This window comes from Canis aureus, chromosome 25, assembly GCF_053574225.1.
Source record: "Canis aureus isolate CA01 chromosome 25, VMU_Caureus_v.1.0, whole genome shotgun sequence".
In the NCBI taxonomy this organism is placed as follows: Eukaryota; Metazoa; Chordata; class Mammalia; order Carnivora; family Canidae; genus Canis; species Canis aureus.
The window spans coordinates 14,467,985-14,487,531 of NC_135635.1; the positions used below are offsets into that span (position 1 = coordinate 14,467,985).

General features: G+C 35.5%; 1 protein-coding gene across 16 annotated transcripts in view; it reads left to right on the forward strand.

Moving 5' to 3' along the window:
- The window catches only part of KIF21A (kinesin family member 21A), a 146,147-nt gene that overhangs the window by 24,784 nt on the left and 101,816 nt on the right, over positions 1-19,547 (forward strand). The window contains exon 1 of one of the 16 annotated variants that reach the window (XM_077870480.1): positions 713-792. The exons of the other annotated variants lie outside the window; for them this stretch is intronic. Coding sequence (XP_077726606.1) covers positions 728-792 — 65 coding nt within the window. The 5' untranslated portion in view covers positions 713-727. Of the gene's footprint in view, positions 1-712; positions 793-19,547 lie in introns of those variants that run through there. 16 annotated transcript variants of the gene reach the window in all.

The following is a 19,547-nucleotide window of genomic DNA, read 5'->3' on the forward strand; positions in this document are numbered from 1 at the left end:
CCATCCCACTCATTTATTTTTTTTCACCAGCTCATTCATTTAACTAATACTACTCTATGTACTTGCGTAAATCCAGTCATTGCACCAATTTCACATACAAGGTAGATAATATACCCTTTTCATTAAAGAGGGGAAAACAATCACAGTTTGAGAAACTGCAGTTAAGCGAATACAAATAAAATTATAGATGTAGATTCTAAATAGAGTTCCTGATACATAGTAGTTGCTCAACAAATATTAAGGGCAGTTAAACCAGTTGAATATATCCTGAGGGCTCCACTAATTGTGTCATATTATTGCTAAATTTTTGATGATTTGTGGGTACTCTTAGTGCTTTATTAGTATAACTTAATTGTGTAACATCATTATCATACATTTAGTGACTTACTCTTATTGCAAAACTAGGTCTTTTACGTATTAATGGATAATTCTCACTGATTATACTATGGATGCTTGAATATTCAGTTACTCATTGAAGAACATTCTGTATTAAATGGTTTTGGTTCATAATTTCTGTTGCTTTTGTAGTTTTCTAATATTTCCCAAACATGCAATGTTTATATGTTTAGGTGAAGAATCATAGGAAAATATAAGGATCAATAGACAATGAATTCATAGAAAACTCCAGGAAAAAAAAAAGTAACTCCAGGAAAATATATTGTTTCATATATGAAGTATCAAAGTTAAAAGGAGAAACATTTTCATTTTTAGAGGAAACTGATCAACAATGTTTTTCATCACACAACATGTTACTTCATGTATGTGGATTATTACTACTGAATTACTAAGCAGGTAGGCCTCAAAAATTATGAAGCCTCTTTGTCCAGATAAAGATGAGACCTTACAAAACCGATGTCTTGTGGTTGTTGTTCTGTCTATGGCTACCCTTTGTTCATTTAAATGATAAAATAAGATGTTGTTCAGAAGAGGGGCTAAATTGGATTCCCGCTTGTATGACTGAGATGGTTAGATTCCTTGTCATTTCATATTCATATATAGATATGTTGTTGTTACTATCGTTTTTATCTACCCCATATTTTCTCATTTCCTTTGCCATTGCTTAGTTCAGGTTTTAAGTTATTTAATGCCTGGATGATTACAGTTGTGTTTTAATTGATGATATAGACCAGTATCACCATTCCAGAAAACAAATCTTCCTTCCAAGATGTTCTGACCATCAAATCTAGGATGCTTAAAGACTGTTTTGTTGGCTGTGACCTTTACAGAACTCAGCAGGTTAACAAGGAAGCAATGTCTTTTACTTGTCCACTACATTTGCAATGTAATACAAAGGAATTTCATAGCTTTTTCTCCCTTACAAGTTAAAAAATAGCTAGCTGGTACGTTTTTTATTCTTTGCTTCAAAATATAAATGGAAAAAAAAAACCCCAAAACCCACAAAATATAAATGGAGGACATTTTAGTAAGATCTGTAAAGCTATGATTGCCAGTATTAACAAGCATAATCATGACTCAGCAAAATTGTATCCACTTGAAAATTTTATGCCATCTTTACATGGGTTTAGTATTTTTTAAATTATTTTTTTATTAGTTTCAGAGGTAGAATGTAGTGATTTATCAATTGCATATAACACCCAGTGCTCATTACATCAAGTGCCTTCCTTAATGCCAATCACCTAGTTACCCCATCCCAGCAACCCTCCCCTCCAGCAATCCTCAGTTTGTTTCCTAGAATTCAGTGTCTCTTATGGTTTGCTTCCGTCTAAATTTTCACCTTATTTTATTTTTCCTTCCCTTCCCCTATATTCATCTGTTTTGTTTCTTAAATTCTACATATGAGTGAAATCATATGGTATTTGTCTTTCTCTGGCTAACTTATTTCACTTAGCATAATACCTTCTAGTTCCTTTTTCTTTCCTTTCCTTTTTTTTTCTTAGTAGACCATGCAGGTCTGGAACTCACAATCTTGAGATCAAGACCTGAGCTGAGATTAAGAGTTGGATGCTTAACCTACTGAGCCATCCCAGGCACCCCTACATGGTTTTAGTATTGTTAAATACTATATTCATGTTTAACTTTTTTTCACGATTTATTGCTTTAATAATTTTTCATCACTTTTCCTCTTAACAGTATATCTTCTGGTACTTAGGTTTTTAAAATTCATTCCTTTTCATTTATCCTTGCTTGTTGTCAAATCCTTGTCTTTCTCATTAATGTCTCATTTTGCACTTTTCTCCTCCCCCTGCCCCTAGCAATTCACATTACCTTTACTCTAGTTTTGGTCTTTACCCTTTAATTTACTTTGCTGTAATCTCTTCACTAATCATGGTAATAAGTAACATTTGTATGGTTCCTTGCAGATTAGAGAGTGAATCCTTATGTTTTCTTACTTGAGCCTTCTGGTCAGCCTGTTGTTATTCCTATTTTAAAGATGACAAGACATTGTCTAAAAGTATCAGAGAATAATAAGTAAAACAGGAGGGACTAGAACCATGTCTTCTGATTTCCAATCACATGCTCTTTTTATTATGCTCTCTGCCTTATCTTATATCCCTTTCAAATCTATTTCATCACTATCAGTTGTTCTTTCCTAAGCCATTGCTTTGCACACATCTGTATAGGTCTCTTTGTCTTCTTGTCCCTATATATCTTATCTTTTGAAGTTTGGCTACTTAACACTTTCAGGTTTATCATTTTCCTGGATGCTAGGACAGATCCTATTCTTAAATACTGGGCCATTCAGAAGCTCCAGTGGCTAGCAGTTCAGTTTTATCTTGTCTTTTTTATGTTTTCATTTCTCATACTCAATATAGGCATAAACTTTTTTTTTTTGCTGAATGAATTAAACCCTTTATTACTAGAACTTCCATAGCTTGATTCCAGGAATTAAACTTTTGGCCCTGGTGTGTATCACTCTTTCAATAATTTGTACTCTGTCCTTTTGCTCCATGTGTCTTAGTTACTGCCTTTGTTTACTGCTGAGATCATCATTGAACTTTCCCTTGAACTAACATCAACAACAGAAACAACGCTTGTATTCACAGATGTTTAGCATAGACCCTTGTATATAGTAAGCAGTCTTCTTTATTTTATTCATAACCAGATCACCAGTATCTAGAACAGTGATTAGTTCAGAAGAGACCTTCAATAAGTATTTGTTGATTGACTCTATTCTTTTTTAAGATTTTATTTATTTATTTGAGAGAAAGAGAGAGAGAGCACGAGTAGGGTGGGAGGGAAAGGCAGAGGGAGAAGCAGACTCCTGCTGAGCAAGAAGCACAACTTGGGGCTCATTCCCAGGACTCTGGGATCATGACTTGCACCCAAGGCAGATGCTTAACTGACTGAACCACGCAGGTGCCCCTCTATTTTTTTTTTGTTTGTTTTTTTTTGCCCCTCTATTTTTTGTAATAAATAGATCTTTGTGATTGAATCTCTGATACCTGTCAGCATATTTTCCCTGATGCTGAGTGTATCTGTTTAGATTTCTATCTGCTGCTTGACCTCATTCCCCTAACGTTCTTTGCCTGCTGCTAGGCCTACTTAAGCCCACCTGCCTTTTTCATGGATTTCTTCCTTTTTCATGGTGCTGCTGTCACTTCCTGATTGTCAATATCCTGTGGATCTATTTGGTCCCTAGGTTCTATGTTCAACTGGACCAGACATTTACCTAGCCTGTGTAGAATTCTTTAATAGATATTAAAAAGCTTTCTAATTAAAAAAAATAATTTTCTATGTTTCCAGTACATAATTGTCGACCAAATGTCAGCTGGATCTTTTAACAATAAAGTATTAGAGATAGTGATGTAATAGCAGTTAATAGTCTCACAGTGATCATTTTTGGTCTGCTTTCTGCACAGCTGTACTTTGGTAATCGAATAAACTGTGGGGGAAAAGAGAATAAAAAGGACAATTTGGTGAAGCATAATCTTTATATTAGTGTCCCTAGCAACAGGAAGAATAACTATACTTAAATTTTTAAGTGAAACATTTTAAGTGTATAGGTGATTTAGAATGTTCCTGTTAAGATGTAAGGAAAAAGAAAATGTCAAGTCAAATATCCATGCTTTTTAAAAAAGGAAGTTGAGCTATCCAAACTAGGTTCTAAAAGCAATGCCAAGGTTTTATTTAAGATGGTACAAAATGTTAATATTCTACATTTTAGTCTTTGAGTTATACACACACACACACGTTGATACATGTACACTAACATATATATATATATGTTAATATATGTTAGTGTTAAGGTTCTTATAGAGTAGAGGTTTAATTAAAACCTTTGTGATGGGATCCCTGGGTGGCGCAGCGGTTTGGCGCCTGCCTTTGGCCCAGGGCGCGATCCTGGAGACCCGGGATCGAGTCCCACGTCAGGCTCCCGGTGCATGGAGCCTGCTTCTCCCTCTGCCTGTGTCTCTGCCTCTCTCTCTCTGTGACTATCATAAAAAAAAAAAAAAAAAATTAAAAAAAAAACCTTTGTGAAATCAAAACATATAGTATGTTTATACCCATTTTGTGGGTGTTGGTCTAATACTTTTTTTAGCTTCAACAAATAGGTTTGGGCAGCCCAGGTGGCTCAGTGGTTTAGCACCACCTTCCACCCAGGGTGTGATCCTGGAGACCCAGGATCGAGTCCCACGTCAGGCTCCCTTCATGGAGCCTGCTTCTCCCTCTGCCTGTGTCTCTGCCTCTCTGTGTGTCTCTCATGAATAAATAAATAAAATTAAAAACCAGAACCTCCCCCCCCCAAAAAAAACAAAAAAAACCCCCAAAAACCCAAATAGGTTTATTGTGTTTGTTTTATGGCATTTTGTTGATATTATTCATCAGGATTGTCAAATATTACATCTTCCTATAGGAAATCCTTTTAGGAGATATTTATTTATTTATTAAAGATTTAATTTATTTATTCATGAGAGATACAGAGAGAGCGAGGCAGAGACACAGGCAGAGGGAGAAGCAGGATCCATGCAGGAAGCCCTATGTGGGACTCCATCCTGAGACTTCAGGATCACGCCCTGAGCTGAAGGCAGGCGCTCAACAGCTGAGCCACCCAGGCGTGGCTTATGAGATATATGTATTTTAATAGCTTTAATTCCATGTATTACATTTAATGGTCTTTTTATCATTATGGCAAAAAAAAAGGACATGGCTTGAATATATTTTTATATCCTATGTTATGTATATGATTTTGTTCATTTCTTTTTTTTTTTTAATTTTTTATTTATTTATGATAGTCACAGAGAGAGAGAGAGAGAGAGGCAGAGACATAGGCAGAGGGAGAAGCAGGCTCCATGCACTGGGAGCCTGATGTGGGATTCGATCCTGGGTCTCCAGGATCACGCCCTGGGCCAAAGGCAGGCGCCAAACCGCTGCGCCACCCAGGGATCCTGATTTTGTTCATTTCTATTTCATGATTAGTTTTTTAAAAAAAACTTAAAATTCTTAAAAAGATTTTATTTATTTATTTGAGATAAAGCAAGAGAGAACACACAAGCAGGGTGGGGGCAGAGGGAGAAATGGTCTCCTTGCTGAGCAGGGAGCCTGATGTGGGGCTCAATCCCAGGACTCAGAGATCATGACCTGACTGACCCCAAGGCAGACAATTAACTGAATGAGCCACACAGTGCTCCTCACGATTGGTTTTGAAGTAATTTGAATTAGTATTCTTTGTAGGACTTCAAAATTGTTATCTGTTAGAACTGATTTTATTCTCTAAGGATAAGAAGTGGTAGTAGGCATCTATCTGGACCATACTTTCTTCTTGTCCCTGAGGAGCCTCTTTTTGCATTCTGTGTGGTCAAAAGGACCCAAAGATTAGATGGTGATGTTTTATTTATGTGAATAGTATTGAGCAGGTAGGAGCAAGAGGGAAGAATTGACTGTTTTCTTTCTTTTTTTTTTTAAGATTTTAATCATTTATTCATGAGAGACAGAGAGAGAGAGAGACACAGAAATAGGCAGAGAGAGAAAGTAGGTTCCTTGCAGAGAGTCCGATGCGGGACTCTATCCCCAGAACCCAGGATCATGCCCTGAGCCGAAGGCAGATGCTCAGTCGCTGAGCCATCCAGGTGTCCCTGACTGTTTTCAAATGGGAGTGAGAAACTGGACTTGCAGTTTATCCATTTAAACGAGAAATGTAGATTTTTGGATACTATATGTTCAGGATAATAACATTTTGTTTATTCTTTTTGGCACTTCCCAAAATTTCCTCATTTTGTAAATTTATGGGCATTTTCAGCACTCTGGTCAATTATATGACACTTATTAAATCTACGAATAGTTGTAAGGTAGCATTTTATTTTATTTTATTTTATTTTTTAAATATTTTATTTTTAAGTAATCTTTATGCCTAATGTGGAGCTTAAATACACAGCCCCATGATCAAGAGTTGCATGCTCTACCAACTGAGCCACCCAGGCACCCCTAAGGTAGCATTTTTTTTTTTTGAAGGATTTATTTATTTATCTGAGAGAGAGAGAGGACACAAGAACATGGAGTGGGAGGAGCAGCAGAGGAAAAGGGAGAATCCCAAACAGACTCCCCGCTAAGTGCAAAGCCTAAGTGGGGCTCAGTCTCCAGAGACTGAGATCGTGACCCGAACTGAAATCGAGACAGACATGTAACCAACTGAGCCACCGAGGAGTATTTGTAAAGTGGTATCTGAGTTACTGCTCTAATATGGCAGATGCACTAGTTATAATAGATATATCTTTGATTAATTTTCAAAAAGTTTTTTTTCATCCAATTGATGGTTGAATAAGTTTTCTCTTTCTTTTCATCATGATTTTCTTTTTCATCATGGGTTATTATTCTTAGTGACTAGTCAAACAGTGAAATATCTTCCGCAGAATTTTTAGACAATAGGCAGGAGACACATAAACCTTGATTTTTATGAGCATTTTCTGTTGCATTATGCTTAGATTTTAGCCGTATCTACCAACATACCATTAATCGTTTTCCTTCCTGAAATATTTTTTCCCTGACCTTAAGTTTATTTTTTAATTTTTATTTATTCATTCATTCATTCATTCATTCATGAGAGACACAGAGAAAGAGAGAGAGAGAGAGAGATCGAGAGAGAGAGAAGCAGAAACACAGGCAGAGGGAGAAGCAGGCTCCACGCAGGGAGCCTGACATGAGACTCGATCAGGTCTCCAGGATCACGCCCTGGGTTGAAGGTGGTGCTAAACCACTGAGCCACCCGGGCTGCCCCCCGACCTTAAATTTATTGTATGCTTTTTGGATATTAAAAATATAGCAGGATGCATATATTTTTAGATTAGTTTGAATATTTATTTAATTGCTTCTATGTACAACTGTTGTGGTGGACTAAAAAGAATCACTGTAAAATAAAGCATTTCAGACTTCAGTATGCACTCTAGTAATTTGAGGATCATGTTAAAATATAGATTTTAATTTACAGAGTTTGAAGTGGGGCCTGAAACTCTACACTTCTATGAGCTCCCCTGTTGCTGGTCATGTTGCCGGACTGTGGTATAAATGAAATAGTTGACATTCTTATTGAAGAATTAGTATTTACACACTTGAAATATTTAAACAATATTTCAAGACAAGATGTGATTGGGAGCTAAAATAGACATGGACAATATATGGTCTAAAAGTGGGGGGGAAGTTGAGATCTTTAGGGATTCCTTCATGGCAAAGGCAAGGTTTAAGCTTCACCTTGAAAAGAGGCAGGAATTGGTGGCAGCAATGTCAAAGACAAAGATAAGTATAAATGAGGGCAATGGCATTTCAGAGTAGGGAGAAACATTCTGTCTTTTACTGTCCCCCCAGATGTCTAAGGCATGAGAATTTTGTGGGGAGAGTGGACAGCTCTTTAATTTGTTTAATTTTCCAATAATTAGGTTTTTAAAATTATTTGCATTATTTATTCCTAGTTTAAATCCACTGTGGTCGGAGAATATATTTAGTATGACTTCAATTTTCTGAAATTTGTAGAGACTTGGTCTTTGGCTTAGCATATATAGTCTGTTTCACTAAATGTTCATGTGCATTTAAGGAAAATGCATTCTGCAATGGTTGCATTTAGTTTTTTTTATAAATATCAACTAAGTCAAGATAGCCTGTGGTAATGCTTAAATCTTCCATATCTCTACTGATTTTTGAAAAAAATCTGTTGGTTACTAAGAGATGTGAGTTAATATTCTCCAATTCTGATAATGAATTTCTTGGTTTTCCTTTTGTTATTGTTATATCAATTTTTGCTTTTTATAGACATTAAGATTGTTATATTTTCTTGTTTTATTGATCCTTGTATTAGTTTTCTAATACAAAATATTAGAACAATACCTTCTGAGGTATTGCCATAGCAAATTGCCACAAACTTAGTAGCTGAAAACAACACAAATTTATCAACTTACTATTCTAAAGGCTAAAGTCCAGGGATCCCTGGGTGGCGCAGCGGTTTGGCGCCTGCCTTTGGCCCAGGGCGCGATCCTGGAGACCCGGGATCGAGTCCCACGTCGGGCTCCCGGTGCATGGAGCCTGCTTCTCCCTCTGCCTGTGTCTCTGCCTCTCTCTCTCTCTCTCTCTGTGACTATCATAAATAAATAAAAATTAAAAAAAATAATAATAAAGGCTAAAGTCCAAAATAGGCTTCACTAGGCCAAAAAACAAGGTACTCCAAAGGCTCTAGGGGAGAATCCCTTTTCTTCCCTTTTCTAGGTTCTATTACTATGGTTCTTTTATTTCTGGGTTCATAGCCCTTTCTCTGTCTTCAGAGCCAGCAGAGTAGCATCTTTAATCTCTGTTTACATCTTCACATTGTCTTTTCTCTCATAAGGATTCTTGCAATTAGATCATAATGCAGGATACTTGATACCTGATAATGCTGGATAATCAATGACCGATAATCTGCCGTCTCAAGATCCTTAATTTAGTCACATCTGCAAAGTTCCTTTTGCCATATAAGGTCACATTTTCACAGGTTCCAGGGATTCCAGGGATTAGAAGGACATGGACATTTTGGGATTGGCATTATTCTATCACAATCCAGTAATCATTATGAAATATTCTTTGAGCTTTAGTAATATTTCTTGCCATAAACTGTACTTTATACTTTATTGCTTAGGATTCATTGAGTTACTTAAATCTCTAAGCTTATGTCTTCCAGAAGCTTTGGAAATTTCTTGGCCAGTATGTTTTCCAGTATTACTTCCGTCTCATTTTCTTGCTCTGCTCCTTCTGGGGCTCCAATTATATGTATGTTATATGTTGAGAATGTCCAACATCTCCCTTCTGTTCTGTTCCTTTTTCATTCTTTTTTTCTTTCTGTGCTGCAGATTGAATATTTTCTATTGATCTGTTTTGATTTAGTCAAATATGTCTTCTTTGTATAAGCTGTTATGAAACTTATTCAATTAGTTCTTGATTTCATACATTATATTTTTTTAGTGCCAGAGTATCCAGTTTTCTTTACAAATTTTTTAAAGATTTTATTTGTTTGAGAGAGAGAGAGCACAAGTGGAGGGGAGAGGCAGAAGGAGAGGGAGAAGCAGGCTCCCTGCTGAGCAGCGATCAGGGTCCTGGGATCATGACTTGAGCTGAAGGCAGATGCTTAACTGACTGAGTCACACAGGTGCCCCAATCCATTTTTCTAGATTCAAATTCTCTTTTTTCATCCATTTTGTGCATCTTCTCTTTTTTAAAATACAGATATGATAATTATCCTAAAATAATCATTAGCTAACTATAACTTTTTGATCATCTGTGGATTTGTCTTTATTATCTGTTTTATTCTCTTGATTATTAGTCCCATTCATATGTCTTGACATTACTGATTTAATGCCATATATAATAGGTTAAAGACCAGTAGAAGAAGATGTTCGTTTTTTGTAATGCAACATCAGCTAGGAAAGATTGAGAATCACTGTGAAAACTATAGTAGAGACCACCTTGTTGCTTGTGAAGGAATTGAGTGGGGAATGCTTATTAAAATAATTGGTAGAATAGAGCTAAATTGTGGAGTTTTCTCTAGAACTTGCTGAGAGATTGAGTAAGCTATGTGACCTAGAGTAAGTTACTTAACTTCTTGATGTCTCAATTTTCTCTTTAAAATGAGATGATTATAATATCTATCCCACAGAGTTATTGTGAGGATAAATGAGTATGTCTGAGAGCATAGTAAGTGCTCAATATGTGTTGACTATTATTTGAGGACTGAGAATAGACTGTTAGATTTGGTTACATGGTAGTCATTTGTGCATTTGTCAAATGAGTTTTTAGGGATTGATGATAACAAACACCTGGATGGAGGAGGTTCAGGTGGGAATAAGGAGTTAGAGACAGCAAGGATAGGACTCTGTTTCGAGATTGCTATAAAGGGGATTTAAAAAATGTAGCCCAAGGGGGACATGAGCTTAAGTGATAGATTTAAGACATGATAATAATTATAATTACAGTAATTTTCACGGCAACTCTATAAAATACCTACTATTTTTACCCCCATTGTAAAAAACGAGGAATCTGAGGCATAAAGGAGGAATGCAATTATCAAATGTTTGTGTCCTTAGAATAATCTAATATGGAAAGAAGAATTCAGGTTTCAGTTACCTGTGGTCAACTGTCATCCAGAAGCAGATGATCTTTCTGACGTATTGTCAGAAGGTCAGTAGTAGCCTAACATTATGTCACAATGCCTACATTATTCACTGCACTTCATCATATCATGTTGGCATTTTATCATCTCACATCACAAGAAGGGTGAGACAGTAAGGTGTTTTGAGAGACACTACATTCATCTATCTTTATTAAAATCTGTTATTTTTGTTTTAAGATTTTATTTTAAGTAATCTCCACACCTAATGTGGGGCTTGAACTCACAACCCCAAGATTAAGAGTTTCATGTTCTGCCAACTGAACAAGCCAGGCACCTCTAAAGTATATTGTTATAATTGTTCTATTTCATTATTATCCATGTAAATCACTTATTGTGCTTAATTGATAAATTAAACTTTATTATAGGTATGTATGTACAGGAAAAAACATTGTACACATAGGGTTCAGTACTATTCATGGTTTCAGGTACCCACTGAGCATCTCAGAACTCATCCCTATGGAGAAGGGAGTCTCCTGTAGGTGAGAAGTGATGAAATGCAACCTAAAAGTGGAGAGATTGACCTTTGATAGGAACAGGAATGTACATTCATTTTAACAGTATTGAAAGCAAAGTATGAATAGATTTGGGAATGGAAGGATACTTACGTTTTATTGACATAGCTTGTATTTTCTTTTTTTTTTGTTTTCATACCTTGTATTTTCTAATTGAGATAAGAAACAAAAGGATTCGCCGAGGGTGAGGCTGGAAATGGAGTAAAGGAGTGAAATTGTTATTTTGGAGAGTGGTTGATTGAACTAATAAGGGATATGGATCAGCTTTTTGGTAGTGCTTTAGGGCTCATTTGAAGATTGTGATCATAAATTTAAAGTGTGAATTGTGGAGGCAAGAGAGAAAACTGAGGTAGGGAATTCAACATCTCTGAGAAGGAATAAAAGGTGAATTAACATGGTGAAGCCAGAAAGGAATAAAGCAGCCTTTTCCCTTGAAAAGCTCAAAGTTTACCTTCTTAGTTAAGTGATACACACCTTAAAGCATATACAGTAATATATGCTTTACTTAAGCAAATGATAAGTTTCAGATGTATCACTTAGACAACAGGCCTTGTTCTTCAAAGAAGGGAGCAAGTACTTGGGGGCAACATGGGTGGTTTTACTTGGAGGTGAGCATTGACTGGGCATTAAGTGTGTATAGATGCCAAAAGGATAATCATTTAGCATCTCTTGGGTTCAGTACAGAGTCTTTGAATTCCTTGCTGTGGGTTCTACTTCTTGTGTAGTTGATTGGATAGAGATATGGATTCGTTCACTTTCTTCTAATGATACCGCAGCTTTACGGTCATCCTTAAATAAAGTATAGTCACATTGTAATGACCTTGAACTATCTTCATTTTCGTTTTATGTACCAAATACATTGCTTGGAAATTTGTTGAAACTTAGGAATATTAATTTGTAGGCTTTTTTGAGGGTGGAGCTGCTATTAGGGAGTGAAGTAATAGTGTTATTATTATATTTTTTACAGACTATTTTCTGTAACTCCAAATTTTCTGTTAGAATTTACAGAAAGTGTTTTTGAGTATTAAGTTTTCTTTGACTTGGACATGAAGAGTGGTGGCCAGGGAGGACCTAGGTAAATATGCTTTACATATGAACTAAAGGGGAAACTTTTGGTAGACAAAATAAAGTGTTAATTAATGACATATTTGATATAATGACGGGTTTGCAACTGTCCTGTTACTATTTTGTCCACCACTGAGTGAATTTATTGTTTTTCCGATTGCATATTTTTTTCTTAGGACCTAGTTAAGAATGACCAACTCCGTGTTTTCAGTCATTTCAGTGAACAGGGAGCCTTCTGTTTCAAACAGAGAAACGTCTGTTAGTAAGAAACATGCGACAATAATGTGGGGCTTTTCTTAGTAGTTTGTTTTGGAACTTTATATACACTTTTATTAAGCAGCTGCAAGAAAAAGTGTGTGTAGGTTTCTGTTTCTTAAATGTTAATGTAAGGAATATTTAAAGAACTGTGTGAAGCTTTTCAACAGTGCTTTATTTGACTATTACTATTTAAATTTTTTCTGTATTTCAGGTTTATTAGATGGCAACCATTTTACATAAGATCCTCCATTTTTTTACACAAATAAATATATATTTTTACATAGACATCATTAAAATTGTTGCACTTACTTTGGTAAACTTACTTTGGTAAGTTTTTTGGACAACTGTATATTTTTCTAATCTTTTACTTTTTAAAAATAGTATTTAATATTAAAGACAATTTAAAAAGTAAATTCCTAACTACAATTTTATCACATAAATAGCTTTAAATTCTCCATTATATGTTTTAATGGCATCCACTACATATTTTTTTTTTATTAAGAAAAAAGACCTCATGAGGATTTAATTTACATAGGCAGAATTTGTTTAGCACTGCATTTGAAATTTGTGTCTTCTCAGTAGGGAATGTATGATATTGTGAATACTTAGGTATTGTTGAAATAGGATGTAGGCATTGCTTAATTTTATATTTAATTTGCCAAGAACTCTTAAAATTCCACTATTTTCTTTATACTAGATTTACAGAAAATTCTGTTTAGGAACATGTAAGAAGTCTTATTTATTATTGAAATTATAGAAAATATACTGCATACTATTGGCCTCATAATTTTGTATTGTTACCTATATCATGAAACATGATGGTGATATTACATTGCAAGGATTAGATAGGATTTATGCTAAATTCTGCTATCTCAAGGGAAAGGAGAATTTTTATATTAATGACCCCAAATGCTTATTGCATATTTCCCAACTGCTTTTGGATATGTTTTTTAGTTATGAAAAAAAGTAACAACTCAGATTTTTAGCACAACACAGGTTAGTGAAACTAATACCTAGAATGTGTTATCCTTTCTTAATTAAAAAAATTTTACTTAAAAATTTTTTTAAAAAGATTTTATTTATTTATTTGGGAGAGAATGAAAGGGAGAGACAGAGAGTGAGAGCGCGAGTAGGGGGAGTGGCAGAGGCAAAGGAAGGGGCACACTTCCTGCTGAGCAGGGAGTGTGATACGGGGCTCCATCTCAGGACCTTGGAATCATAACCTGAGTCAAAGGCAGATGTTTAACCAACTGAACCACCGAGGTGTCCCTAAAAAAGTATTTTTAAAGGAGACAGAAATACAGTAATTATTCTTTGTGATGTTTTATTTTCTAAGACACTGTTTTTTAAAAATCTTATTTGCTAGTAAGGTCAGGATAAGGTAATCTTTCACTATAGTTAAGTGGCTCTTACATTTTATTGTAAGAATCTCCTGGGTGCTTGATAAATTTGTGTATTCCCAACCTTAGCCCTCTAGAAATTCAGATCTACAAGTCAGCATGTTTAACAAGCTCCTAGATGATTAGGATGTATCTGGTCCTTTCAGAAACTTTGGCCAGCTGTCCATTCTTCAACATTACTCAATTGCCATTAATGTTAATTCAACATTACCTTTTTTTTTTTTAAGATTTTATCTATTTATTAGAGAGAGAGAGAGTGAACAAGACAGAGAGAACGTGAACTGGGATGGGGGGTGCAGAAGGACAGGGAAAAGCAGACCCCTCGCTGAGCAGGGAGCCTGACATGGGGCTCCATCCCTGGACCTGAGCTGAAGGCAGACACTTAACTGACTGAGCCACCCAGGCACCTGACATTAACTTGTTTTTCATTAAATCTTCGACGCTAGTCTTAAAAGAGACTATGCTGGTAGGCTGAGATTGTTTTAAAAACTTAACCTGAAAGTATTTTAGCTATTTAATAGCTTTGGAAGTTAAAGTAATACTGTTTAGGTTATAGCATTGTACATTTGTATAGAGTTCTACAATTTAATAAGCAATCTTATGTCTTTTGCCATTTTATCTTCATAACAACCCTGTGAAGTAGGTAAAACAGGTATAATTATCTTCATTTTATGTATTGGGAAACAGGCTAATGGAAGTTAGGTGACCTGTCCTAGGTTATGTAGCTAATCAGTGAGCTTGACTAGAATGTAAGTCAACTCTTAGACCAGTGCTCTTTTCATAATCACACCATATAATCCATCTAAAATTGAAAATTTTAAAAAAGGTGTGTGCGTCTACTCTTACTATATATACATATACATCATCAGACATTGTTAAGGTTTTCCAATTAGAAGGGCTAGCATACTGCTTAAATTTTAGCATATTTTTAGACAGTAGATATATATATATATATTTTTTGACAGTAGATATATTTTATCTTACAAACTCTACACTGAGTTGGGTAGGGGCATGGATTGCATGTTATAAAAATATCTTTGTGTTCTAATTGCCTAGCTTACTCAGTTGCACAGAGTATCTAGGTGTTTAAGTGTTTGATGAATGAATGAATGAATGGATAAGTGAATGACCTTTAGGCCTTTGTGTCAAGAGGGAATGTTTGAAGATATTTGTTGTGTTTTCTTGCCTTAAAATGGGAAAGATTCATTATTGGGCTCTTGATTTTTAAATGACAATGGCACACATTCTTGAATCATGAGCATGTATGTAGTGCCAGTTTTCATGAGCAGCTGTCAGAATAGTGCCTCATGAATAAGCATAACAACCATGAGATAGTAGTATACATATTTTTGGTGAAGTATTATTGTGGGGTATTTTATAGTTTTTAGGTCATATGTGCACTTTTTTCCAGTAATATATATTACCAGGGCAGAACTAAATTTTCAATTGAGGTAAAAGGATTTCCTTTTATTTTAGAAATATGTCAAAACCTTTAGAGGCTAAAAAAAGTTTCTAAATCTAATGAACCTTTAAACTACCATTATAACTTTTCCTTGCCTTTCTTTATGGAAAGAAAGTGACCCATTTCTTTTCTTCTCAAGTAGTTTTGATAGTCCAGGAAGATTTCTAGCATTCCAACATAGGTCTAATAGAGATCCTTTTGTGTTACATAAAATAAAATACCTTTAATGTCTTTTCCTAAGTGTACAAAATCTCCTAAAAGGTATAGTCACCTTTTTTTCTAGAATCAGTTTATTCCTTATGCCAATTATTCAGAATGTCTAAATAAAGTTTTTGTGGGCTACTAGTTTTGTTTGATTTTGTTTTATCTATATATCTATATATATAATTTTCTGTTTATAGAGTAATAGTAGGAATGAACGAGTCAAATATACTTAGTCTGTTTCTCTGCATATTTGCATAGTTGCATATTTACAACTCATAACTAGTTTGGGAAAGAAGTATATTGAATCAGTAGTTCAAAAGACATTTTGGTAAAAGTCTGGCTTTCATTTATTTGTATAGTTCTTTTATGTTACATATAATATAAATGTTCATTTATTATTAATTCTGAAACCTCATTTCCAAGAGTGAGTGTCTACAAAATACCTTTCCTTGAAAAATATTTAAGAATTTAGGAATAGAAAAGACTTTAAACATTCCTTAAGAAGACATGCTTTTGATTAATATTCTGGGCACTGGTTTGGATTCAGTATTTGGTACTTTGCCAAATGTTCCTCCCATGCACTTTCAAGTTCTTTGAGTTGTTTCAGCAAGTATTTGTAGAATCATGGGAACGTGGCTTTGTGTTGTTGCTAACATTATATTGTGAACGCCCTTTAATCCATGGCATACTACACTTTCATCTGAAGCATTTTTTTTCAGTATAAGAAATGTTCAGAAGTTGGTTGTTATAAATAGGGTAAAGGAGGATAATTGAGCAAAGAATTTCTTTTGAAAATTTTGTTTGTTTAGCACTCTACTTACTATTATTTTTGTTTCTTTTGACCCTGAGATAAGCTCATTTTCCTATATCATTCTCTATAATTTTTTTTTTGAAGGATGGTTTTTTTTTTAAGATTTTATTTATTTATTTGAAAGAGAGAGAGAGAGCACAATCAGTGGGGAGGAGTGAGAGGGAGAAACAGGCTCCCCACTGAGCAGGAAGCCCATTGCGGTACTTGATCCTGGAACCCCAGGATCATGACTTAAGCCGAAGGCAGGTGCCTAACCGACTGAGCCAGCCAGGTGCCCATTCTCTGATCTTTTAGTTCTGAAAATTATAGCATTCTACTGTTGCAACTATTCCTTACCAATGTTTTTTCCATTCACAGTATACTTTCTGACCTTTTTCTGATTTCCTTTTGACAGTAGTTCCCTTTGGGTTCCATGTTTTTTATTCCCTCTTGCTGTACTAATCATTTTATATTATATTTTAAAATAACAGCTGAATTCTTTGAAATGCAAGCCCATTGTGGCTAAACTCTGGTCTTATTCATCTTTGTTTCTCTAGTACCAAACAATGTTATATCAGTTTCAGGTGTAGTGATTCAACTCCTCTATACGTTATGCTATGCTCACTACAAGTGTAGCTGCCATCTGTTACCATACAATGCTATTACAGTACCATTGCCTATATTTCCTATGTTATACCTTTAATTTCTGTGACTTATTCATTCTATAACTGGAAGCCTGTTTCTGTCACTCCCCTCATCCGCTTTGCCGATCACCCCACCTCTTCCCCTCTGGCAACAATCAGTTCTCTGTATTTATAGGTCTGTTTCTGCTTTTTGTTTGTTTATTTATGTGTTTGTTTTGTTTTTTAAATTTCACATACAAGTGAAATCATATGGTATTTGTCTTTCTAGTCTGACTTATTTCACTTGGCTTAATAACTTTCTAGGTCCATCCATGTTGTTGCAAATGTTTTTGATTCTGATTTTTTTTTTAAGATTTTATTTATGTATTTGAGAGTAAGACAGAGATAGCGAGAGAGAACACGAGCAGGAAGGAGAGGGAGAAGCAGGCTCCTTACTGAGGAGGGAGCCCGATATGGTCCTTCATCCCAGGACTCAGGCTGAAGGCAGACACTTAATTGACTGAGCCACCAGGCTCCCCTGATCCTGATTTCTGATGCATCATCAGAACTATATATCTTTGGTACTAAATTTCTGTCTTGTTTTCCTTTAGGGATAAGATGGTATTCAGGGCGTTATTCCAAATTATCCTTTCTCTATTCTGTACCTACTGATAGTACTTGACACTATTAGCAAACCACTATTACAAGATAGTAGCAGCAGTTGAAGACCCTCTCCTAACATTTAAAGGATGCTTCTTCATCACTTCAAGTGGGGGCTGGACACCTAACTAGTGGGTAAAGAAAGTTGTGAACAGTGGAGAACAGCTATAAAGTCCTGGGGCTGTGGGTTTTTGCTGTAACCAGGAAAAGCACTTTGTTTTATCACATTAAATCTGTTTTGTTTCTATGTTAGTGTTGTTACTTATTAGGAAGAGAACTTTATGTCATTATTGTACACAAGAAGCACAAATGGTAAATGCAATAAATACAGAAGAGATAAATGATGCTCTTCATCCCTATTCTTTGCTTTCCAGTAAGATTTAGAAAAATTAATATGGGTGAAGTCACATGAGAATATATTTAAGTTCTCTTAACTTCCATTAAATAAATACTTTTTACCTTTAGTTGTCAGAAATGTGAAATCTACCTTTCAGAAGGGCCAATTAATTATTTATAGGTGATTGTTAAGGAAAAGTATGGGTTTCCTTGCTTTTCACAAACCAGTCATTTTAACCTAATTTTGTCCTACTAAAAAATTTGACTTTTTATTGCTGAAGTTATTGCAGTTTTTATGAAGGGTATTTCCACATCACAGATGGAATCCTTGCTGGTCATATAATTTGAGATATTACTTTATCTCCGAGTTTCTGTATCCTTAGTATTAAATCAGAGGCACCCAGCTCAGGCTCTTTATAGGACCTGTCTTCTTTTCCTAGCCCGGATTAATTTTCCTATTTGTTGGCTCCAGTGATGCCTCCAAGTTTGCTATTTCTGTATCTTGTCTCATTCCCCTTTTGTCCAGAGCAGGTGACAATTAAATCATAATATGACTTCTAAGTGCCCCTAGAACCCTCCTATGGAGGCTTTGCTCTTTATCAGACGTAGAATTAGGACAGAGTCTGGCTGCCTTTGCAATCAAAGGATTCAGCATTCCTTATTTTCCTCTCCTGCTTTGTGTGTTGCCTTAGGCTGTTCCTGATCCAGGACCCTAAATTCAAGCCTTTTTAATGGTGAATATGCACATGTAATTAATCCTCTTGACAACCACTGGAGGTATAGATATCCTTATCCTTATTTTAGAGACAAGAAAACTGAGGTACAGGGAGATTCAATTACTTGCCTAGGTGCACTGAACTGTCGAGTGGCAGAACCAAGATTCAAGTTTGATCATTTAATCTGACACCAGGGTCCATGTTCTTCACTACCTCACTATGCTGACACTGTCTATGCACAAGGCTCATGTCTTCTTTGGTGCACACATTTTAACTCTGTCTATATTTTCTGTGGCTTTTCCTTACCTCCTTAATAGATGATTTAGTGCAGGCCAATATCTGATAATTCAAGACTAAATTACCTTTTTCGAGAGCAGTCTCCATGATTGTAGGGTTTTCTTCTCCCCTGACTTTCAAGTGCTTATCTTTGTTGGCTCCATGTAATTGAGGTGCCTCATCTGAGGCTCATGAAGCCAAGATTCCCACCAATTTTTTGTTCTAAGGAACATAGATTATATCCAGAAAATGTATAATTCTGTTCATTTCTTACAACTTTTGTTATTATACATGTGTTATAGAATCTTAGGAAAGGATAAGAAATTAAGAAGGGAGATTAAAAAGTCTCCATATTCCAGCCCAGAGAATACTACTTTTTGGTAAGTATTTTAGACAAACATACATATGTGCCATATACATAATTTCCATTTTCATATTTTTTACTCAGGTACTTAAGTAGATACAGTGTTTTAGACTGTTTTTTTTTTTTTTTAATTTATTTATGATAGTCACAGAGAGAGAGAGAGAGGCAGAGACACAGGCAGAGGGAGAAGCAGGCTCCATGCACCGGGAGCCCGATGTGGGATTCGATCCCGGGTCTCCGGGATTGCGCCCTGGGCCAAAGGCAGGCGCCAAACTGCTGCGCCACCCAGGGATCCCAGA